Source organism: Rhinolophus hipposideros, assembly GCF_964194185.1.
Source record: "Rhinolophus hipposideros genome assembly, chromosome: 23".
NCBI classification, from domain to species: Eukaryota; Metazoa; Chordata; class Mammalia; order Chiroptera; family Rhinolophidae; genus Rhinolophus; species Rhinolophus hipposideros.
This window is the reverse complement of record NC_138069.1, coordinates 45,374,582-45,399,267: the sequence shown is the minus strand read 5'-3', so window position 1 is coordinate 45,399,267 and position 24,686 is coordinate 45,374,582. Positions and strand designations below refer to the sequence as shown.

Genomic DNA, 24,686 nt, shown 5'->3' with positions numbered 1-24,686 from the left:
TCCTTTTCTGGATTATACTTTGAGAGTCAAGTCTAAGAACAATTTAACCGCGGGCTGTTCTGAGTTCAGTTTTGTAAGAGGTGTGAGCCTTTGGTCAGTTTCCCTTTGTTTTGATCTGTGGAAGATGGAGCCTGAATTTCCCCAAATTTCCCTCCAACCCCCAGTTCATTCACATCATTTATTCAAGTATTTATTGGGCCCACAGGTGAGTGAGCAGCCCAGCGGCCCTCCAGGGGTTCAGCGAATGAGGCTGCCCCAGCCACACCCCACACTTCCCAGAAGCTCTCGGGATGGGGGTGTCCACGTCAGGCCCCCCAGAGCCACCGAGAGGAATGGGGCTTCCAGGCGTGCGTCCCACACAGTGCCCCTGGCACCACCCTGGGGGCCATAATGGGGCGGCAACAATCACCCAGCTTGTAGTCTCAGGCACACACAAGAAAGACGCTTTCACCAGCCCCACAAGACCGGGTCTGTGCCTGCCTGGTGCCCAGCTGGGGAGGGTGCCGCTCCGGCCCACGGCCTCCCCCAGCGGGCAGCAGGCAGCCACAGTCCCACCAGCCCCAGCCAGGCAGGCAGTAGGGGACCAGAGCCCTCCCTCCAAGGAGGGTGCCCTGCCCGCACCCAGAAGCAGCCAGGGCCCCCAGGAGAGGAAGCCCCGAGCTCTAAGCAGCAGAGGGAGGTGGTCGAAACTGGCATCGAGATGGGCAGAGTTGGCTTCAGATGCCAGTGGGGCCTCTGTACAAGTTTCCTGAGGCCACTGTAACAAAATGCCACAAACTGGCTCAAAGTCTGGAGGGCAGAGTCTGAAATGTGCCTGCAGGGCTGCTTCTCTGTGGTCCAGTTTGGTCCCACACCCACTCCAGGATCTAGCCACTGGGGACAGCGGGAAGGGGTGGGCACAGGCCTGGGAGGGCTCCGGGCAGCCGCTGCGGGTGAGGGGGCCTGGATGGTGGACAGCAGCCAGCAGCAGCCATTGCCGTCAGCCTCTAGCTTCTCATCTGTGAAAGGGGACCTCATAGCTGAACTCACGCCCCGTCAGCTGCGATGGTTACTGTCCACTGTGTCATGGCATCGGACGCACTCGGACGCCAGAGGCAGCTCAGGCAGTCTGATCCAGCAGACCACCAGCCTCGGGGGCTGTCCCAATTCTCTGACACCCTCCCTTCAGAGGACACGGCTCAGATCCCTTCCCAAGTGTGGGCTGGACTTGGTGACTTGCTTGTAATGAAAAGAACGCGGCAAAAGACGGTGCAGATTCTGGATGAGGTCATCAGGTCACTCAGCCTCTGCCACTGGGGGGAAGCCAGACGCCTGGGGTGATGAAGCCCCAGGAGACGCCCGGGGGTGGGGAACTGACGCCTCCCGCCAACAGCCACGGGCGCCAGCAGGAAGTGGAGCCTCCAGCCCCAGTCGAGCCTTCAGATGACGCAGCCTCGCCAGGAACCCGAGCCAGCACCCGCCAGCTGAGCTGCCCGGATCCTGACTCCCAGAAACTGTGAGATCACAAGTGTGTTGATTTCAGCCACAGAGACTGGGTGGTCAGTTTGCAGGAAGAGAAAGGAGAGACTCGGCTCCAGTCCCAGCGCCGCGTCCCTGAAGCCCGTCACTCGACACTTGCCCCATGCTTCCTCCTGGGGAACTGTTGGCCCTCAGCCTTTGTCCCCATCACTCCCTCAGCTCAACACACACCAGGTGCCCGCTGGGCGGCTCCCAGATCCCCTCGGGATCCCTCCGTGTCGGCTGTGCTCAGCATCTCAGGCACAGACATGGCCACGGAGCAGCAACCAGACTGACCTGCAGCAAGAGCAGCCCTTCCAGGCCCACGAGGTGCTGTGCTGAGGTCCACACAAAGCAGAGCCACACTGTCACCTGGGTGGCCATCAGCCACATGTCACTGAGCGCCTGACATGTGCACATTGAGATGAGCCTGATTTGCATATGACAAAATCACATGACATGAAAGGCATGAGTTCTACGACTGGGTACCAGAAAAGCGTAACATCTCTCATTAACCATTTCTGTATTGACAACTTGTTGAAACGGGAATATTTTGGACGGGGTTAAACAAAATCTATTAGTAAATGAGTTTCTGCACAGACGGCCCGTGCAGGGGCTGGGGAGAGGGGCAGTGAGAGTTTAACGGGGACAGAATTTCAGTTTGGGACGATGGTGGCCATGGCAGTATGAATGCCTAATGCCCCTGAAATGGACACTTACAAATGGTGGCAATGGTAACTTTTATGTCATGAATATTTTGCCACAATAAAAGCAAAAGAGAAAAACCTTCCATGAACACTTTCAGATCACAATGCCAAGTCGGGAGGCACTTCATTGCCCATTTAATGGCACATGCAGCACTGAGATCATCACGATAAATGGGGGGGTACACATCACAGAAGCATCCACAGGCCGCAGAGGTCCCCTGCCCAGGCAGCAACCCAGGCAGGTTCCAGCTCGGGTCAAGGGCACGACTTCAGGTCACCAGAAGCTACCACGTGGCCCAAGCCCACTGGTCATTGGATTGAAGGTACTTGGACGGGATTCAACTGACAGACGACTTGGGTGTATGGGGCGCAGGCCGCCTGCTCAAGGGAGACACGTGTGCCGGAGGGTGACACACAGGGGACTCTGGTGCCAGAATCCCTCCTCCATGCCGTCCCTCACCAGGCCTCCCAGAAGCGGGTCACCCAACCCCAAGAGAACAGCACTCACAGGGTCTCGGGGAGCTCCAGCCTCACACGGCACCCCCTTCCTGTCCTGGGCGTCTCGGCCCAGTGAGGAGGATGGGGGGACTCTGTCTGGCAAACTGGCCAGTGTCCCCAACACTGACCACCCGACAGGGACTGTAAGCCATGCAGGGTCAACTGAAGCTGGAGTCAGGGCCTGACTAGGGACTTGCTCCTCTCTGAGGCCACGATCGGCTTGTCGTCCGGAGGCTCTCCCAAGCCTGGCACCTTCCACAGGGCCGTGTGAGGGAGGGCCCGTGGGACACCCCCTTGGACACCCCCACCCCACGTTAGACTCCAGACCTGGGGCCCTGACATCCCAGAGCCCTGGGTCTGGGCCGCTGCCTGGCCGGCCTCCAGAGAGGAGGTGACAGAGTGTGTGGCCCTCATCCTTCCCTTGGCTCCAGCAGGACCCAGCCAGCCCACGGACAGGGCCACCTGGGCTCCCCTAGTCTGGCCCCTCAGCCGTGGGGGTGGGCAAACGCTGTTGTCCCCCAGAAGACTTGGGCAGAGGGAGCAGTGCCCTGAAAGGAGCCCAAGGGGATGGAGGGAAGCAGGGGAGAGGGGGGTGCGGAGGGGTGAGCAGGGCCTCCTGGGCCTCCCTTTGCCCCTTTGTGTTGAAATGCACATGTGACTATTTAACTCCAAATGTGAGAACGGAGGGAGGGGCAGGCCCCAGCTGCTGGGATAGCAGCCCCCACTGCACGGCCTCAGGGACACAGGAGCAGCCAGCACACAGGCCGGGCGGGCGGCGGGCGGCTCAGACGGTCAGGGAGATGAAGCCGTTGTAACGCTGGATGGTCCTCTTGAGGATGTCGGAGCAGGGGCCCAGCACGCGTTCGAAGCGGGGCCGGTCCAGCTTGACACACTTGAGGGGCCCCCGGGCCACCACCGTGGCCGCCCTGGGCCGGTTCAGCAGCAGCGCGATCTCCCCTGGGGGTGAGGCAGAGAGGCCGGTCAGGGGCCTGGCCTGGGGGCAGGACGGCCAGATTTAGGGGAAAGCAGCCAAACCCCAGGACACTCACTCAGCCCTGAGTCCAATGAACCGAGCAGACGTTTGGTGTAAGTGTGAGGTGTTGGGGACATTCACACAAACGCCACTCCTTGTCAAAATGACGTTCAAATTTAGCACCCTGTCTGTGACCCGGGTGCAGCAGGGAGGTCCTGCCCTCCTTGGGGCAGCCGCACTCCAGGACCCAGGGCTCAGTGGAGGCCGCGTGCCAGGCTCGGCCGCCCCTTCCTTGGGCCCCTGCAGGGAGCCAAGAAAGGTGGCCCGGCCGCGTGCGCGTGCGGGAGAGGCCCCCACTCACCGAAGTAGTCGGAGGGCCCGAGGCGCCCGACCTCCATGTACTCCTCGTTGGGGGACCGGCGCTGGAGGACGGAGGCCGTGCCCTGCAAATACCAAGGGGACACGTGAGGTCACCCACGAGGGGGCTCCCCGTGAGGGGGCACTGCCCGAATGCCCCTCCTGCTGGCTCCCTTCCACGTGCCCCCCTAAAACTGAATCCCCATTTTTCCCCTTGTGGATGGAGGGCGTAGGGTCACGGAGCCCACCATCCTCCCCGCTCCGTTGTCCTGGGTGGAAGCTCGCGTGCCGGTGGGTGGCAGCAGGGAGAATCTAGCTGCTCCCAGCCGACCTTGGCGGGCTCTCAAGGACTGGGAGCGCGTCCAGCACTGGAGAGCGGAGAGCGGGTCTCAGGGTCACACACCCCAAGCGATGTGGCCCCTCCCAAGCCCAACAGGGGGGCATCTGCAGACCTTGCCCGAATCAATGATTAACTGCAGGCTGTGGGGACGGGGCAGAGCCCAGAATGCGTGACACACAGAAGTCTCCACTCTCGGTGGTGGGATGGCAGCCGGACAGCCTGGAGCATGCATGTCCGGGGGGCGGGGGGGACATTGGTTTCCAGGGGGCTCCAACCACAGGCCCCCTTGCTTGTCGTGTAACTGGGGCAAGTCCCTTGCTTGGGGGCCCGAGACTGTACATTGCCCTGGCAGGGCCCTTTCTGTCACCTCAGCTGACGTGAAGATGAAGAGCGAGGCCTTATAAACGGCCACACCTCCCTGCTGTCGACCATCGGCCCTCAGCAGCTGAGTCCCCACGCGGCTTGTCGCAAGTGCCTCCCAGATGGGTCACAGCTCTCTGCATCCCGCCTTTTCCGGCTGCCGAGTCCACTTCACAGCGGAGGACATGGAGGGGTGGGGGTGGGGGGCGCTGCTGTGAAACCGGCTCCACCTGCCCCCCAGGCACCCAGGGCCTCAGCCACTCAGCCTCCCGCTGCCCTTTTGGCACCAGCGAGCGTGATCTTGCTTCAGGGTGGGCTCAGCTCACCGAGCCGGGTTAATGTGTAATACCCACCGCGCCACGGTCTGGGAGACACAGGTCAGGAGACCCCGTTGGTGCCCCCTTGGGTTCCCCCAGCTGGCCCGCTCTGGCCATCCAGGGTGTTTGTGGAGTCGCTGATGGATGGAGCAGGACGTGTAAACAGTAAGGGCTCCTCCAAGCTGAGTGTCACCATTGGGCAGACAGGGCGTGCTCCCTCAGGCTGGAGGGCACATGTCCCTCCCTGAGTGCCAGAGAGGAGCAGGGTCCTGGTCACAGTGGAGGACTCACGGTCACCCAGCCGCGCTTTCCCCAGGAGAGACCAGGCCCTCTGGAAACGAGAGCCGCAGGGACAGGCGTGATGCCCCTAACCACCGACCTCCTATCTTCCACCTTTTTATTGATGACGGACATAATTTACATGCCTTTCTTCCCGTTTCAGACAAGTTTCCACTTGGCCCTGGGATGCTGTCCTCTGGCAGAAGCCCCGAGCTCCCTGCTTCACACACTCACTCAGCAGAGCCCCTGGCTGAACCGTGTGGCCAGACACTTGAGCCCCAAACAACGGGAAACCCGACTAGAGGTGGCTGACGGCTACCGAGGCAGGCAGCCCAGTCGTATGACGTGCGGGACAGAGCCAGGCCCACCGCTCATCAAGTCTCGCTCTCTCAGCCGCACTGCTGCGGGGCTCCTTGTTCCAGGGCCTCAGGCTGTCCCCCTGACGCCCCATCCCCGACAAGACCACTCTGCCTGCTGGACATCAGCACAACACCGAGCCCGATGGCAGAACCAAGTCCCCATGACACAGGCAGCAGGCGTGACCACCACGTGCCCCGAATTTCCAGGACGGCGAAACCACCCCCAGTCGTGGAAATGAGCCTCCTGTCCTCGCTGCGTGTCCCAGACGGCCGTGGAGACAGCACAGACATCCTCAGGGGACTGACTGTGAGCTGGAATTCTGGCGGCTGGAAAAATACACTCGCTGAAACTCCACACCATATCCCTCCAATTTCTCACTTACTGATTCTAACCCAACTCTAAAAATAAAGCAGGTCATTACCCACAGAAGTGGCCTGCGAGGTCATGAGAAGAAGGTTGCTACTGGCAGGATTAGAAACAACCCGTTTTCCTATTGACTTCAGGTTTTTAAATTTTTTTCCACAAAATCAAAAACCAAAATCGACTGTCTCATTTTCTCAAATGGGGAAGTGTGACTTTGATGAGAAGCAAGCAATCCAGGGCACGTGGGGAGGGCTCACAGGGGAGGGGTCCCTGGGACCTTCGTTCCCTGGCACGGCCCTAGCCTGGCACTGAGCCCGAGGGAGGCCTTGGGCAGAGGGGTCCCTGACTGGGTCACTCAGGGGACAGAGGTGGGCGAGATGGTGTCCACAGACGAGTGCCACCGGCCTCACCAGGGCTTTCCACACATCTGCGTAGGCCAGGCTTCCCTTACTCGCCAGTGCTAGGCGTTGCCCAGGGCTGGCATGACAGTGGAGAGCCAGGCGGGCACCAGCTGCTGGCCTGGAGTCAACGGCCTGGTGGGCAACGGACACAGTCAGTTCCAACAGGAGCTGAGGGCAGTGGCTGGTCCCCCGCTCCTGGCACAGCCCTGGCAGGTGCCGTGGCCTCAGACGATGCCCACTGGGCATGAGAGTCAGCATCCCTGCGCGGCCTGCCGCTCGTCACAGCCCAGGCTGGAAACAGCCACTTGCACACACAGGACAGTCAGGACTTCACGGGGCAGAAAGGCTGGACCCTGAGCCAAGACCGACCCTGGGGTGACAGGCCACACAAATGAGCACGCACTTGGACCCCATTAAATGAAGGTCTAGAAAAGGAAGAACTTATTAAGTCCATTTTAAAAGCAACTTAATATCACAGTGAAAACTGGTATAACTTTCCATAAATTAAAAGGCAACTGAAAAGATGAATGCAAGGAAGCAGGTGCTGGAAAGGTGCTGAGGACGCAGCAGCTCCGACCAGAGGCGTCCTCGTGACAGGACAGAAAACCTGACAGTGACACAGACGAGGGGGGCCTGTCGCAGTCTGCACGGCACCTCCCCACGGTCTCCCAAGCTGAGCCAGAGTCCTGCTCTCCCGCCCGAGCTTCCGTGTCCTGAGCTGCAAAATGGGTGCGACACCCATCCACCTGACAGGCTGGGTGAGGCCATGACACTGCCTCAGAAACAGTCCCGCGCACGTCAGACGTGACCGATTGTCATGAGGACACAGATGCTAGAGTCAACTTGCAGAGCAATGGGACACGAAGTGGTGGTTCCCAGGGCTGCAGTGCTCACGACAAAGTCCCACCCGAGACACCGCTCAGAACCTGCAAAGCTAAGTCTGTACCCACCTCGCCTTTACGTCTCACGTGAACGCATCGTCTGCCAGTGTCTTTCTGTATTGAAGCAGAAGCAGACTCCACACGCGTGACACACATGCACACCACACGCACACGCATATTAAACAGCCTGGGCTTACAAACACCTCCCAGGTAACTGTGACTTCTGAATAAATGAGCTGCGTGTGTACATTTTGAGACTCAATTGGGGTGACAAAGCGCTTCATCCCGTGGAAGCCCCTCCCCAGCTCACTCTGTCCCAGACGTGGCACTTCTCCAACCGGCTCCGTGGTGGCTCCATGTTTGGGGCCCAGTGGAGCTGCCTCTCGTTTGTTTGCTTTGGGGGCTGCACTGTCCCCACCACCGCTGCTGTGCACACCAGTCACATGCTCTGGGCCACAAACTATCCTCAGAACAACTGCAAAATCACACTTGGTTGGTGAGCAGCCTGAGGCCGTTTTCGTGCCAGCGTTTAATGGACCATCCATGAGGTCGGGCCTTGGCGAGGATTCAAACTGCGCTTCCGTGGGAAAACAACACAAGTGGCATGGCTCTGGCGCCAGGGCCCGGAGGATGGGAACAGGTGGCACCAGGATGCCAGGCAGCAGAGGCCCTGCTGCACGGGGGAGCCCCTGCAACCCAGGGACTGTGCAGGCTCTCTCTGGGACCAGACAGGGCTCGCCGCGGGGACGTGCCAGGGGCTGCTGTGGGCGGGGACAGGCTCCCCTCTGGGCGAGATGGGGGAGCAGGGCCTGGGGGCTCCACGGGGGTCAGGTGTGTGTCTCCCCCAGCAGACTGTTCTGGAAGCTGGGAAGCCAACACCAATCCTGGTCTTGCTTCTGGTTTGTCCCTCAGACCCAAAGGAGGACGATGACAGCAGGTGTAGCTTGGCCAGCTGCTCTCCCCTGGGCCCCCAGGACAAGGCTGCTCCTGCAGAGCTGGGCATGTCACTCCCACTGCCAGGCCCGAGGCCAAGCAGGGCATCCGCCTTCTCGGGCACCCCTCCTCCTGCTTCGGGCAAGTCCCAGGCTTAGACAGCTCAAAGGCACTGCCCTGACTGCAGTGGCTGAGCGAGAGCTGCAAGAAACCCACAGCTGGCAAATTGATTGATTTTTATCTCGCCTGGATTGCTGTTTAAAATTGGTCTGGCCGTCAAGGGCAGTTCTGAAGTGTCTGCAGCACACGGCAGATGGACAGGGTTCCTGGGTCTGGCATCACCATGCTGCCTGGGCACCGTGGGCACTGCCAGGCGGGACCTCAGCCCTGGCCCTGCCGAGTGGCTGTGGACACGGACCTTCGCTTCTCCCAGCCTCAGTTTCCCCACTGTCAAATAAAACACCACTTGTCCTGACCTCCCAGGTTCTGGCCAGATTCAGGTGACATGACGGGCGTGGCACTGCTGGGACACTGTCCGCGGCATGACGACCAAGGGGCTGGTGTTCTCTGGATTCTGGGGCACTTCTTCTCGCTGCATTTTCTCATGAGTGAACTGGGAGGGTAATGGTCACCGCCTCAGGGGCTCAGGGTCAAATGGGCTCCATATGGAAACGGTGACACAGGGCGATACTCAGACGTGTTCATGTTTGTCGTCACCGATGTTACTAGCAGATCAAAAAGGGGGCTTGTGTGGACAAACACAACGCAGATCGTATTCCAGTGGGGTATTACTCAGCCTTGAAAAGGAAGGAGATTCTGACACCTGCTTCAGTGTGGACGGCCCTGAGGACGCTGTGCTGACGAAACCAGCCAGTCACAAAGGACACACTGTGTGATCCCCTCATACAAAGTCAGATTCACGGAAACAGGAAGTAGATGGCGGTGCCGGGGGTGGGGGAGGGGTGGAGAAGGAGTGTTCCATGGGGACAGAGTCTCAGTTTGGGAAAGAGTTACGGGGACAGACAGTGGTGGCGGACGTACAACTCCTGTGGATGGGCTGCAATCCACTGAGCCGTCCACTTAAAATGGTTAAACACATTGTTATGTACGTTTGACCACAATTAAAAACATAGAAATCATTTTTAAAAGGGCCTGGCTATTTATTGCAACCCCAACTGGCCCTCTGCCCATCCTTGCAGTCTCACAGGGCAGGCTGCCCTTAGGGGTCATGCCTGGGGCTCCCGTCTGTCCAGGGAAAGGCCCCGCGACACCCCACGCCCCTCCTGCCTCTGTCCTGAAGTGCTCATGGCACAGTGACCTCATTGCAAGCCCCCCACCAGGAGCTTTCCCTGAGCCCCCCAGCAGCCAACCCCACCGAGGCCAATGACGCCTGGGGTTGGTCTTGGTCCTGGCTGGTGGGGGGTGGGGGTGCTGACACCCCTGTGAATTGGGTCACCCAGAACAGTGCATCTGTTAGGATTTCCTGGCCAAACATCCGTCCTGTGACAATGGCCTTGGCACACCCTGTGGTGCCAGGAATTGTTGGGCAACAGCAGGGCCTCGGGTCCGGCAGGTCCCGTATCTGTGTCTGCGCCACCTGCGCCACCAGAAGCAGGACCCTGACTCGGGGAAAATGGGAACACAGGCCTCCGCCGGCCTCTGTGGGCTGGGGGCAGTGTCTTTCACACTTCGGGGGAATGTGTTATACTTTTACGCTTCTTTCACTAATAAAAAAAAAAGTCAGAAAGAAGCCACCCGAGGGATTCAGAGTGTCAGGGATGGAGCGGGTGGCTCTACCCTTTTCTGGAGAGACTCCCATGTCACTGGTCTTATCCCAGCAAATGACATTTTACTTGCATAATTAAAAAAAAATTTTAAGGCTCTCATCTCAAAACACAGAAGCCTTGAGCTCTGCGCCGGCTGTGGGCACCAGCCACTGGGTCCTGCCACCTCGGGGACTCATCCATGGAAGGTTCTAGGGGAACAGAAGCTGAGGAATCCGAGTCCCACGAATGCGCTTCATTGGAAAGGCAACAAGAGACACCATGTGTGGGGGTCAGTGACCCTGCAATGGGGTCACTGCAGAGCCCATCAGCACCCAACTCAGCTGCAGTCAGACCCGTCCTCATCCTCATCTGCCCACGTCCACCCACAGAAAGGGTGGCCAGGCGTGCACAGGCCTGGGGGCCTATAGCAGAGGTCTCAGAGGGGCAGGCTGCCTCCCAGTCCCCAGATGACAAGGCCATCCTTTGATGAGAAGAAACACGGCTAAGAGCCTGGAGCCCCTGTGACCCTCAATCTCCTGTGACCCTCAGTGGACATCAGAACGCCCTGGACATAGGCTGGGAAGTTAGGAGCAAGCGGCCTCTCCAGAGGTGCGGGGGGCACCCAGACAGTAAGCAGACAGCAGGCGTGAGTGAGCTCAGACCCTCTGAGACTCAGCGGTCTCGTTCCCTGGAATTTACCCAAAGGAGCTGCAAACACATGTCCACACGAAACCCGCACACGGATGTTTACAGCAGCTTTCTTCGTCACTGCCCAAACTTGGAAACTACTGAGGTGCCTTCAGTGGGTGATGGATAAGCAAACTGGTCCATTCAGACGAAGAAGTATTATTCAGTGATAAAGAGAAATGAGCTGTCAGCCTTGAAAAGACACGGGGGGACCTTACAGGCATATTGCTAAGTGAAAGGTGCCCCTCTGAGAGGCTACATGCTGTGTGATTCCAACTCTGTGGCATCTGGAAAAGGCAGGACTGTGGGGACAGTACAAGGTCAGGAGTTGTCAGAGCCTAGAGGAGGGAGGGGTGAATATGGGGAGCACAGAGGGTGCTTAGGGCAGTGTCCCCACCGTGTGACATCATGTGGACACACGTCACTCACATCTGTTCACCCCCCCAGAATGTGTAACATCATGAGTGACCCTAATGTCACCTGGCAACTCGGGGCGATAATTGTCACTGCAGCTTCATCCGTTGTGACCATGTCCCATCTGGTGGGGACGGTGACGGTGGGGAGGCTGTGCATGTCGAGTGGGGGACATAGGGCACCTCTGCACCTTCCCCTCAATTTTACTGTGAACCCGAATCGGCCCTAAAAAATAAAGTCTTAAAAAAAAGAACTCCTGGGGGACGCTGCTATGTCCCCCGGCCAGTGGCCCCTGAGCCATGGCCACCCCACCAGCTCAGGGGGCCCTGGCCAGGAGACGGCTGACGCAGGGCGGCTCCTGGCCCGGCCAGGCAGTCGGGAAAAGCACTTCTCCCAGCTGGGCCCAGACGGAACGTTGGTGCTTTTTTGCTGGATCGAGACTGTTGGCCTTTGGCGCTGACCCACAGCCAGCGAACTGCGCTCCACGCGCTCCTGCATCGGAGGGCCTGGCACCCGCCATGCAAACCCCACAGCAACTACCGGGCACAGCCCAGCACCAGGCCTGAGCCTTGCACATGCTGAGCGGCCTGGCACCTCCTGGCAGGCCATGCGGCCCGAGGACAGGAGCAAACCCTCAGGCCTCCAGGAGGCTCCACAGGGGCAGTGCGAGAAGCCCATCTAGCTCACGGGAGAAGCTGGTGCCAGCGGGCGAGGTGCACCTGCCGTACGGGTCACAACGCAAACTAAGGTCATTGTTGAGCAAACTTCCACACCGCCCGTCCCAAGGCCCAGGGTGCTGGGTGCAGCCGGCGCCCCTCCCGCCCAGGTCTGCGCGGCTCCCACCACACCGGGGTGCCCTGCCCTCCCACCTCCACCTGGAAAACTTCCATGCATCCGTCAATGCTCAGCCCCAGCTGCCCACCCACGTCTCCCCATCTGTCAGGACAGTGCCTGTTCCCTCCTGGGTCCACATCGGGGGCCCTGCCTTTCTGCTTTGGCCTGGCCCCTTCCCCACCTGGGACCCAGGTGAGTCTCTGGAAAGTGGATCAGACGATTTCCATCTTATGCAAAAAAACACCAAACCACCCATGGCTGCCATCACTCCCCACCCCGCAGTAGTGCACAGTGGGGCCGTGGCAGGTGCTGAGTCCCAAATGACTCTGAGCAAAGGGGGGACACGTGCCTGGGGGCCGGGTGTTCTCCTGCCTAAAAGTTGCTGACACGATGGTGACAATGTGCATTGGGAACCCCCCACTTCTGACGGCTGAGGGGGGAGCCGCAGGCCTGTGATGAGAGGGACAGTTCCCGGGACAAAGGCGGGTCCAAAATATGTTGTTGTGGACACTCACATCCTTGTTGGGAGAACATAAACCCAATCTAGCGTTTCCGTGGTGACGCCTCCCAGCTGGAACCGCACTCTCAGATTCTGTGGGAACCAGCTCGCAGGGCCCAGCTGCCCCCAGGCCACGTGGAGGTTCTGATGGGCACAGAAATGGGCCACACAGGCCACAGGGAGGAGCGCAGCAGAGGGGACTGAGACGCAGACCTGCGTCCCCCCACCCAGCTGCCCATCCCTCCTCCCAAGGTTTCCTGGCCAGTGTGGTCCTGACGTCTGTTCTGATGGGCTCTGAACAGACGGGCACGCTGCACGCCTCACAGAATCTGGTGGGTCCTGGACACATTCTGTCGCCAGACGCCCTCTCCCTGTGTGCAGGAGTCCCCGCGGGCAGGGGCTGCCCCCACCAGGCTGCTCCACACTGGGGGGTTGGGCGGGGAGGGGAACCAGCTCCCAGAACCACCACATCTCCCAGCAGAGTTGCACAGGGCACGAGCGGGCTCCCCGCTGACGTCCACCCAAGGGAAAGCAGAGGGGACAGAGGGAGACCCCCTGTAGAAGGTGGGGTGCAGTGAGAAAGGGTCGAAGGGGGAGCTCCACAATCTCACTCCCCGAAATGAGGCCTCAAGCAGAAGTATGTCTGCCCGGCCAAGGCAAAGGTCACAACACCGTGTGCTTGAGAGATCGCCTCAGGGGAGAAGCGACATGACGAGCACCGCCAAAACACGCAGGGACACTCGGCCCGTCCCCGCAGGAGGAGAGGACGGCCTGGTCCCGAAGGCCCGATATGTCTTCTCCATTCATGGCTTCGAGGAAAAGAGAAAAGACAGGCCCGAGCCTGTGTCGTCACGGAGGCGCCAGCACATGCAGCCCCGAGCCCAGTGCCCAGACCGAGAGAGCTGCCTGTGCCCTGGGCGGCACACCGCTCTCCCGCAGGCAGGGCCCCGCACACCCACCCGCTCGGCAGCCTGACTATTCCGGAAGCATTAGGGGGCGGTGTATCAGTCAGGATTCTGCAGAGAAGCAGAAGCAGTGGATGGGGGTCTGGAGGGGGGTTAGAAACGGCCCCCACAACAGGGGCTGCAAGTCCAAAACCTGCAGGGGGTGGGGGCTGGTGGGACGGAGTGGACGGGACTCAGTCCCAAGGCCGTCTGCAGGCAGAAGCCCTCTTTCCAGGGGGGAACCTCAGTCGTCCTTCTGTTGAGGAAAACCTTTCACTGCTTGTGCAAGGCCCACCCACACCGTGGGGAGGGAAATTCACTCAAAGTCCAAAACATCTGGGAAACCCCTGCACAGACACACCTGGGTCGGTGGGCTGGCCATGTTGACCCGTAAACTTAACTGTCACAGCAGGTAACCTGGGGCCAGCTGAATTCATGAGCATCCCAAGTGCTTGGGTTGAATTGAGTATTAAAACGTACAGGGGCACAGTTGGCTTTTTAAAAGAAACCTTGAACCAGAGTGGCCCTCGTGCCGCCACGCTTTCTGCAGTCTCTGCAGGGCGTAAGGCGCCCCCACTCCTCCCCATGTACTGACATACAGGGCATCAGGTTGGCACTGAGGTCAGAAGTATGGAACCCACGTTGGCCCCGGATGGGGCGTGCCAGCCTTAAAACATACACGGTGACACTAACGCCTCCTGCTTGTCATTCAGACACACCGGGCGGCAGTGGCCCCGTGTGATGGGCAGCCCTTGCGGGTCATGTCTCCAGGCCGGCCACAGCCTCACAGCCGCCGCCGTCAGGCAGCACCAAGAGAACAGGGCTGGCCTTGCGAGTCTGTTTCACAGGTGGCCCGTGGGCTGCGCCTGGCCACATGGGAAGCTGTGGCTTGAGGCTGCATTGTGGTTCTGAGGGTGCCCCCTCGACTCATCAGATTTGGTCGGTCACAGAAGAAAAGGGAAACAATCCAAGTTGCCGAGGAGACCACGTCAGACACACTGGAGAACGCTGTGGAGTTAACTACACCCACCCAGAGCCTGGACGTGAACCCGCCGCCCCGCACACCGTAGGCATCGGTCACGGGGGTCGGGGTGCACACGCCTGCCACAGAGCCGCGTCTGTCCAGGGCCGGTGTTGCTCACGTCACCGAGAGGCTAACCAGGCGCTCTCAGCAATCGGCTTGTGAGGATGGCGGCAGCAGGGGCTCCCGGAGAACAGGGGGTCACGCCCGGCCCAGACCCCCTCTTCATGGAGCCAGTGCACCCTCAAGGGTCAGTGGCTCGAAACCCAAAAAAGTGGCCTTCAGGACCATGTGGTCCAGGCGCCTCAACGTGCAGGGAACTACTCCCTACACACACAAACCTGTAGTCACTATGCTGTCACCTACACTGAAACAATACTGTAAGTCAACGGGCACTGAACAGGAAAAACAATGAATAAAAAGAAATCGCACATGGCCGTGGTGCCAGGTGCACCCTCGGTGACAACCATAAAGATGGCTTTAACGGCCTGACCGGACGAGCAGTAGCGACACCAGGTCCCCAAGCCAGCAGGACGCGCAATATGGTGTTAGCCAGAGGGGAAGGCGTGTGAAACTCAGGAAGCATCGCTCACCCTGTTTGTGCTGCTCTAGAATGGCAGGCGTGAAGTACACACACGCACACGTGTGCACACTTGCATGTGCAAACACAACACGCACACACCCGTGAACGCCCAGCACACCCAGAGCCGCTGGGAAGCAGGAGTGAGACGCGGGGCTGACTCCCGGCCCCGGCACTTGGTGGCCGTGTCCTTGGGCAAAGGAACAGCCCTCTTGGCTGCTCTCCCTGGAGATGGAGGAACGCTGACCGGGCCTCTCTCACAGGCGAGTGGTCAGATTACATGGACGTCGGGGTTCAGACAACACCTGCCACATCCTAAGCTCAGAAACGCCAGGTCCCGCCATCGCGGCTGCTTACGTACGTGACCTTGGCAATGTCCTTCTCCTTTGCGGTGCTTTCTGTGAGGACCCTGCCGGCCTGTGCCTCTCACACACATTCTTACGATTCTTCTGCCGTGGCCTTGGACCCAGCGGGAGGAGACCGTGGGCTGCACAACACAATGCACAATCGTCTGCACCGACCGGCTGCCTGTTCCCTCGGCTTCAAGACCATCAGGCCGAGGCTGCAGCTCAAAGCCGGCCCCACGGGCACAGGGGCGGGTGGGGACCCCGGCGAGCGGGCAGCTCTGTCAGCCCGGGGGCCGTGTCAGTCTAAGTGGCCCGACACCACATGTCTCAAGAGAGGTGAGAGATCCAGAGTTGTACGTGGAGTACCCTGATTTTCAAATATTGGCCATTTATTCAAATACTTAAACAAACCGCTGTGCAGGCCAACGCAAGCTTGCCTCTGGGCCGGGCTGTGCGAGTAGGTGCCAGGAAGATGGAGAGCCTGGGCAGCAGAGGGTCTGCCTCCTCCCAGCGGAGCACCGGGGCTGCCACCCACCTTGTGCCGGGGTGGGGGGGCCACCGCGCGCTATGTCAGTGGTGAGAGCCGGTGAGCAATCCCAGGACAGCTGTGGCTCGGTCCCAGGCCTGGGGGTTGGCTGCTGCAGCTGGCGGCTCTCACTTGGGGTCTGTCTGTGGCCGCTGGTGGCTGGGGCTGGATGTTCAACACGGAGCTGGGAGCTCGGTGCCGCTGGAGATGGGCCACGTTCTGGGAGCATCTCAGAGCATGGTCGCTGGGCTCCAAGGAGGACGGGGTCCGAGAGGTGGTGACCCAGCCTGGACACCCCTCGTCGTGGCTGCCACGTCCTCTTGCCCAGGCAAGAACAGAAGCCCAGATTCTAGGAGGGGACTGCAGCCGCCTTCCATCCAGCCCATTTGGGGGCAGGATGGCTGAGGGAACTTCTCACCGTCTCAGCACCCACTATTTTCAACTGGAAAATGCCAGGCTTACAGACACCCGGAGAGGGTGTCTTGTCCAAAGTGACTTTCCTGGTGGCAGACAAGGGACAAGTCAGAGATGGTTATGTGGCACCTGGAGGGCAGGACACCGAGGTCAGCAGAGTAATGTGGAGCCTGTGGCCAAGGGTCCCCCGGTCAGCCCACAGGGTCAGTGTGGCCACCAGCGCCTGCACAGCAGGAGACGTCACCCACCTCTCGTCCCATAGCGCCTTAGCAGCATGGAAGCACACAGCTCACTGTCTCCCAAAAGTCCTCTGGAAAGCACAAAGACTGCAGCCTGTTTCCTGACCTGCAGCAGGAGGCAGGCGCTGGCCTCAGGCCACCGTCCCCTCAAAGCTCAGTGGGCCAAAGCCCGGACATGCCCTGAGGCAGTTGTCACCTTTACATCACCAGCAGGTAGGAGAACAGGTCTGGGCGGGTCTCGGGAGGCTGGTTCTGAGGTCACAGCCACATTTGGGTCTCAAAATGCTGGGTGGGCACCTGGTCTACACTGACCAGAATCGCAACTCGCTGCGGCTTTATTCCGTCTTCTTTTTCCTTCGTAAGAAATACTGCTGCTGCACGAGTCTCCCACTCTGACGACAGTTCCTGAGGGGCTCTCCCTTGGGGGAGGGGAAAGCCCTTCACAAAGGGGAACGCAGCCTCTGGGAAGCCTGGTGGGAACGCGTCCGTCACTGCTCGCGCGTGTGCCCCCCCCATTCGTTTACATGCACTCGCCCTGCGCTTGTCTGTCCCAGGCTCCGTGCTGGGAGGCGCAGGAGCTGACCAAATGCAGGCCCTGCAGCTCCGGTTGAGGTCAGGACCCGCCCCGGGGCCCCAGGTGCCCCCGCAGCCATCCGCCCCCTCCTGCTGTCATGCTCCCCGTGGAAAGGTGAGGTCTGACCACACCCTCCGGGCAGGGCATCTGCAGAAGCCCAGACTGAAGTCACAAATGACATCTACATTTCACATCCTGGATTTTATGTGTCGCTAACGTTTCATGGAGAGAGCACAGCTATGCATTCTCTCTCGCGCGGCCGTGCCAAGGACAGGTGCCTGGCTGCAAGAACAGTACAAGTGGCCACCGGTCTGCCGCGCTGGAGGCCCCTGGCTCCGACAGCAAAGCCGTGCCGGACACGCGATTCTTCCCGTCCTTGAGGACCAGAGAAGCAGGAAATATGCCGAACGAGCCATGTGCTCCGGGCATGGCGCAATCAGGAGGCCACACAGCCAGGCCACTCGCTCACTCCTGGACCCCTGCATGGGGCGTTTTCTCTGGGGACCTGGGCGGGGCCAGCCCTGGGTTGGGGGACACTCTGGCCACAACAGCTGTTCGCCCGGATCACTGACAGGCTGGGCGTGGCCGCCACCATTTGCAGCCTCAGAGCCAGCTGTCACCAGCCCTCAAAGATGGGAAAAGGGACTCATGCGTGGCCACTTGAGAAACCTGGCGCCATATTTTAAAATTAAACTTTTATTGTGAGATCATTGCAGGTTCACGTGCCATTGTAAGTGATAACACGGCAAGTCCCCACACGCCCTGAGTTTGTGCGCCTCCCGGACACTGACTGTGAAACTCCAGCTGCAGGTCACGCCCAGGCCGTGTGTGGGCGCCACCACCGACCAGAGCCGCACTGGCCCGTTCTCAGGAGGACACACCAGGCGATGTGCGAGGCCGGCCCGCACGCCGCGGCTGAGGCTGGTGTGGGGGACGCGGGCCACCAGATTCCTCAGGAGCCCGTAAGGCAGCTGGGGGAGCAGGAGGACGCTTCGTCCCCAGGCAGCGCCCTTCAGGGTGAGGGAGCAGGACTGACCTCTGTGATGATGAAGAACTCGTCCCCAGGCTGCCCCTGAACGACTATCTTCTCTCCATCTTCAAACTGGACGGTCTCCAGGGCGTCGGCCACCGTCAGGCGCTCCCACTTCTCCAGGGACTCTGGAAGGGGACAGGAGACGGCACAGAGTGAGCACACGGCCAGCGCACATCCCCCCAGATGGGCATCTCAGGAAACACCAACCCTGCCCGCCCTGTGGCGGCGACGATGACAGAAGAGACCAGAGGGGAAAGCAGGACTCGGTGCTGGGGGGGCCGGGCACTCAGGGCCCGACTAACTACTGTCTGGCCAAAGAGACTCTCCTGGCTTACAGTTATCAGATGCTGCTGATGTAGGTCAGCTGCTAAAAATATAAAGCAACGCCTTGATTCTAGATCTTGGTTAGGAGCCGGGGCTTCTCTGCTTTAAAACTCCTGCCAGTGCTGCACGTGGCAAAGGCCAAGCTTGCGAGTAGTCTTGGGGGGGGGGGGCGGGTGCGCAGAGGGGTGGGTGCTGCCGTGGAGGGAAGGAGAAGCTGCTCCAAGCACACTGGCTTCACCAGCTTTCTAGAAAAGTCTGCAGTGGACAGACATGGCTCAGTGATTCAGAACGCGGGCCATCCCTCCCGCACAGGCCCCCGCTTCTACAAGCACCTGTGACCTGACACACGCAGGTAACTTGTGTGAAGTTACAGTTTGTGTCTGAGGCAGGTGGTGCAGACTGGCAGCCTTTGTTCATGGTGTCCTTACAGGGTGATAAGAGGCACATAGTTTTACAAGTCATTGCAGCTCGGAAGTTCGTCTCCACATACCTGATCTGCAGGTTTTTTTGTTATATTTGAAACCTGTAATGTTCGGAGGTCTGAAAGCCAAGATACGTAGCAGCTTAGCGTGCCAGCAGCACACGTGTGTGGGGAGAAGTGTCAGGAGAAACTGAAGGTTGCGGTTGTTTGTTGGCCCTGAGACAACTCCTGAGGCACAGACGTGCTCGGGGCATTTTCAGTGCACTCGGAATCCCTGTGCTGGAAAATTCCGGATGCTGGCGGGCTGCCCTTTATGTGAAAAAGCTCTAAGGGGTCTCACGCATGCTGTGGCAGGCACGCAGACCAGATGTGGGCAGGTGTCCCCAAAGCAGCTCACAGATGGCAGCTCCAGGTGGGACACAGCCAGGCAGGTGACCCCCAAAGCTAGGTGTGGGAGCACAGGAGGGGAGGGTCCCCAGCTCCATGGGAACTGGAGCAAGCACAGTCCCACACCCACAGCAGCAGCCCAGCCCTGCACGTTGGTGAGAAGCTGGAATCTCAGGGGCACGGTGTGGTCCCGTGCCCACGTTCCACAGGGGCCGGGGTCTGAGGGCAGGTGGCCAAGACAAAGCCTGCTGCCCACCCACGCCAGCACCGGCCACTTTCGGAAGATTTTGTGAAGCTAATGGTGACTGAGCAGCAAAGGGACCAGAGTCTCATCCTTCCTCCCAACGACCATGGAGAAGACAGGGGCACGGGGGCAATCGTGTGACTCAAAGTCTGCAGACGGAAGGCTGACCAGAGCTTGTAAGTGCCCAGCGGGAGGGGGTGGGTGAGCGAGCAGACACGCGGGAAGGTGCCCCATGGGTACCTGGTGGCACTAGAGTTGGGGCACCCCGCCCACTCCAGCTCAAAGGGAACGAAGTTGGGCTGCAAAGGCCCCGGGTTTGGGATTTTTCATGCAGCTAAAATATCCCTCCCCTTGGCCCCTAAAAAGTCTTGGAAACAAATCCAAGAGGTGCCAACTATTTGTTTTGCCAAATATGTGAGGAGAGAATCACCAGAAAGAAGCCAGACGCAAAATGCCACCGTGTGTGATTCCATTTTTGCGCCACGTCCAGAACAGGCACCTCCAGGGAGGCAGGCAGCAGACTTCCGGAACCAGACAGTGGTGATGGGGGCACAGCACTGACCAGACTAAATGCCCCTGAATCTTAAAGGTAAATGTTCTGTGTGCTTTCACTACAATAAGAAAATCGTGGGCTTCTCTCATCATTTCAGAGAAGGGTTTCAGCGAGGACGTGGGCTCCCAGGAAGGGGCTGAGGCACCGACACGTGGCCACACACACACCTAAGGTGAGGCGCCAGCTTCTGGAAGGGTCCACACAAGGGTGAGCGCCCTAGGGGCCGAGCGCCCGTGTGGCCACGCGGGGTCAGGATGGCCCTGGGCAGTCCTCAGGCTCAGGCCCCTGCGAGGTTGCTTTGGACAGACGGGGTGATTCCGTTCTTTCATTGACTTTGTCTTAATACCCACTCTGTTGTCTTTGGTAAACTTGCTCATACTCATTACAAAGAACTCAAGAAATACAGCAAAGTGTAAAGAGTTTGGAAGGCACTAAATAGCCCAGAAGAAGCATGGCCGACGTCCTGTGCACGCCACCCAGTCACAGGTCCTAACAGACAGCGATGGGAGGATAAGCAGAAATACCTTATTCGGAGGGGGTCCCACATAAGCTGTTTTCAACAGAAAGCCTTGCATTTTATTTTGCTTGACTTTAATAGAAGAAAAAATAAACGAAGTGAAATTGAATTTTTGGTGAATGTTTTTTCACCACAAGACAGTCTTAAGAAAGAGTCCTCTAAAAAAGATTGTGAGAAAGACATTGACTTGGTCTTTATGGACATTGAACTGTATGGAATGCCGCATTGGGTCAGAGGGAGTAAAGAATGGGCCACGTCATCCGGCTTAACCGACACACTGAATTTTGGGGACAGCTGACCCTGTGGACACGAGGCAGAGTTGGCTCCGCCTCCCTCCTGCCGTGTCTGCGTCACCACAGCTCTGCTGGCCTGTGTGGCACGAGCTGGAGCGGCTGCCTGTCACCAGGTCCCCAACATGTGTCCAGCCTCCATCCCAGATTTCTTGTGAAATTTGTGAGCCAACTGCCTGTCGAGCGCTGCTCCTCTGAACCGGAAACCAGGAAGGCCGGCTGTGGCCGGTGCTGCGTGGGGCCCGGGCCGTCCTCCCTGAGCGCCCACGGCCACTGCTCTCCGGGCTCAGGCTGCCCAACGACCCTTCTCCCTGGAGGCCTGAAGTCTAGTTTCTGGGTGAAGCTCGACCAGGGCACTTGCTCTGCCTCCGCAGCCCTGTGGGAGCAGGAGGTGCCAATTCTCAGGCCCGGCCCTCGTCGGGAAGGATGTCCCACTGCAACCGCGTCCTCCCTGGGTCTGTGACTGCCCTCCACGGGAGACCTGGCCACCCGCTGCCACCTCTCCTTTGGCTGCTTCCGTGTCACGTCCCCCTGCCTCCCGCAGGGGCTTCGCACTGTTCCTACATGTCACTAATTCCATTTTCAGTCTAGTCCTATTATTTGCTTTTTTTTTTTAACTTGGAAAAAATTGATGTGAAAAGGTCTTACACCTTTGCCACGTGACAGCCTCACAAACATCGGGTCGCCAAGATTCTGCACACGCAGACAGCAACACGTCTGTCTTCCGTCCCTGAGACCTGTGCGTGGAGCGGTGGTGCGCTCACTGTGGTGGCCGTGAAAACTCGTCACAAGCATGCCAGGCACGTCTCCTTCCGGAAGCGGCAGGCTATGTCGTCCCCCCGTGTCACTGCTGTGAAAACTGCTGCAGTGAACACCCCTGTCCATGTCCCTTTACACCCTGATAAGAAACTCTCTCTAAGATTAGAACGAGGACCACCGGCTGTGTCTGCTCTGTTGCTACGATCCTGAACTCGTCGCCAAGATTCAAGTCTTATTTGTCCTGGGCCTGGCTCTTCCGCATCCCTTCTAATTTCACATCATCGTTTTATCTTCTGCCCTCTATTCTCCTGTGGTATCGACTTTGTGTTCTTTTTTTTAAATGTTTATCTTGCTTTTTAAAAATATGATACATTTTGAAGATTATGTCTTATTTAACATATAGTTACCTCGTTTTTTTAAATTATTTTTTTCAGTTACAGTTCAATATTATTTCATATTAGTTTCGGGGGTGTAGCGCAGTGGTTCGACATTGACGTAATTTATGTGGTGATGCCCCATCAGCCCAGCAGCCACCCGGCACCACGCACAGTCGCACAGTCGTTACAATACCACTGACCAGACTTGTTACAACGTTTCTGACTAGATTCTCTGTGCTGTACTTTTCTGTTCTTAATAAATTCCACACTGGGATTTGTTTTCTGTTTCCGTGGACAGGCCTCCTTCCTGGCTGGGTTCTTTTCTGCCGGTAGTTCTTGCACCCGTGGCCGTAACATTTCTTTCCAGCGTGTCCAAGCCTAACATGGGGTTTGGGGGCAGACCCCCTCCCTTCTGGCTTTCAGTTTGAAGGGAGGCAGTGAGCCCTGCCCACGTCTCCCTGGGGAATGGGGACAGGCAGAGCCCATCTGCTGCAGTGCTGACAAACCGCCTGTCCATGCAGGCCCACTGCTCGCAGGCAGGGGCATGCCACCCCAGGAGCAGCCGTGGGAGTCGCATGGCTGCCCAATCTGCAGCCCAGGCGCTGACCCTGCCCCCTGCCCCCCCCCCAGGGATTTCCGTCTGTTCCTTTTTCTGCCTCACTCCCTTAGCTTCCACTTGCTCACCATCTTTACCCAGAAGTCTAGCCTAGGGCGCTCAAGGCTGCGAATGTTACTGCAGGAATGTCTGCTGGATGGTCACTTCCAGTGGTTCCGGGAGCTACGACACTCAGCTGTCACTCACTTTCCCACGTGAGTCCCTTCCAGGGTCTAGAGCTGCCCTGTCCAAAATAGGAGCTCCTGCCACATGTACCTATTTATTTAAATCGATTAAAATGAGTTAAAGCTCAGTCCCTGTGCCCAACCTGCCTCGTGCCGAATGCTGCATGCAGACATGGAGCTATCGCTGCCTGGAGTGACAGGCGGGTCCAGCACACGCTCATCACCACGTTACCGCAACTGTAAGCTGTTTAAACACTTGGACAGAACTTTGCTGACACTCCTGAAAATCCATGGAAACATAGCCCATGTGTTTATCAGACCCCAGGATGAGAAAGGGTGGGGACGACACCAGAGAAACCATTCTTGGGAAGAAACTGAAACCAGCCAGGGAAAGAAGCTCAACACAGCTGGCCACTTTCACTGTAACAAAAAATGACTTTCAGCTCAAAACTGACAGACGTAGATGAAGAGCTGGAGATAATCACACTGACGGTGGTGGGAGGGACGCGTGTAGGGCAGACACTGAGCCGGGAAGTGACTTGGGCCGGGGCAAGCGGCACAGACGGCGCAGTCCTGACACACAGCAGTTGCTTGTGTGCACACACATGTACTGTGTCTATGAGCATGCACGTGCGGGTGAATCGTGCATGTGGCCCACACTTGTATCCCACCAAGAACACAGAATGTGCTGGCCACGTGTGTGGAGGTGGCTGGGCCAACGGCAGGTGCTCAGACAGGATGGACGCGCCATGAGGGGGGGGAGCCACCTACCCAGGATGGAGACCTTGCTGAGGAACTCCTCGTACATCTTGCGTTTCCTCAACGTGCTGCCCTGTTCGGGAGAAAAGGAGACAGAGGACAGACTAGGTAGGTCTTCACCTGAAGCCTCCCGACAGTTCCAACTGCCCCAAGGGACTCCAAACTCTCCAAAGGAGTCCTTTCGAGCACTCCACATCCTTGGAGCCCCTTGGATGACCAAGGGTTGAGGAGCTGCCACCATTTTGGAAGCCCAGCACCCGTCCCCCAGGCAGGACATTGCGAGGACACAGGTACCCCTGGGTGCCCCTGTGGCTCCTGCAGGACTGACCACATTCCCTCCAATGGCCTTAAGGGGACTAGAGCCCCTCATTCCTTCCTGGGACATGGAGGTCACGGCTAGAACTCCAGCAGCCGTCCTGGGTCCTTGTGAATGGAAGGTGCAACAAGATGACAGAAGCCGGTTCTCTGGTCCCATGGAGAAGAGAACGTACCCCCTACACAGACCTTCCAGAGTTTTGGAATGTAAGAAATTAAGCATGTGGTTTAAGCCACTGTTGTTTTGAGTATTTGCTACACTCAGTGTGGCAGCCAGCCTCTGTGATGGCCCCACGATCCCACCTCCTTGCAGTCACGTTCTGTGTGGAACAGGGCTGACCAGCTAGCCAAGAGCATGTGAAGGAGTGACAGTTGTGACTTTCAAAGCTGCACTGCAAAGGACATTGTGGCTGTGGCCTCGCTCCCTCTCGGACGGCTCCTCCCGGCACCGTCCAGGCCCGTCTCACAAAGGCTGAGCACTGCACCCATTTGCACAGGTCTCAGTCCCCACGCCAGGCTCTTGTGCAACTGAGCAATTGTGGAGGACGAGTCGGGAAGACAGAAGGGAGCGTGGGCAGCAGGCAGGTCCAATGCCTGAGGGTGTTCCTGCACCTTCCTCTCAGGGACACTACTGGAAGCATCGCCGGACAGACCGCAGAGTCACAAGCAGACTATTTCTGGCACTCACCCAGCACCCCACACAGCCCTGCACTCACCCTCAGGTCCGTTTCCTTGGTCAGTTCTCACAGCACCGGCCGGCCAAGGAGGAGAAAACAGAGAAGGGAGTGCCTTCGAGGAACACGTCCAGTTACGCCC

General features: G+C 58.7%; 1 protein-coding gene across 3 annotated transcripts in view; it reads right to left on the bottom strand.

Moving 5' to 3' along the window:
* Window positions 1–2,004: 2,004 nt before the first annotated feature.
* The window catches only part of PRKAR1B (protein kinase cAMP-dependent type I regulatory subunit beta), a 78,783-nt gene continuing 56,101 nt past the window's right edge, over window positions 2,005–24,686 (bottom strand). For all 3 annotated transcript variants that reach the window (XM_081036055.1, XM_081036057.1, XM_081036056.1), the window contains exons 8-11: window positions 23,568–23,628; window positions 18,148–18,269; window positions 4,037–4,118; window positions 2,005–3,659 (exon numbers count right to left, since the gene is read on the bottom strand). In XM_081036055.1, the coding sequence (XP_080892181.1) occupies window positions 3,487–3,659; window positions 4,037–4,118; window positions 18,148–18,269; window positions 23,568–23,628 (438 nt within the window). In that variant the 3' untranslated portion in view covers window positions 2,005–3,486. The remainder of the gene's footprint in view (window positions 3,660–4,036; window positions 4,119–18,147; window positions 18,270–23,567; window positions 23,629–24,686) is intronic.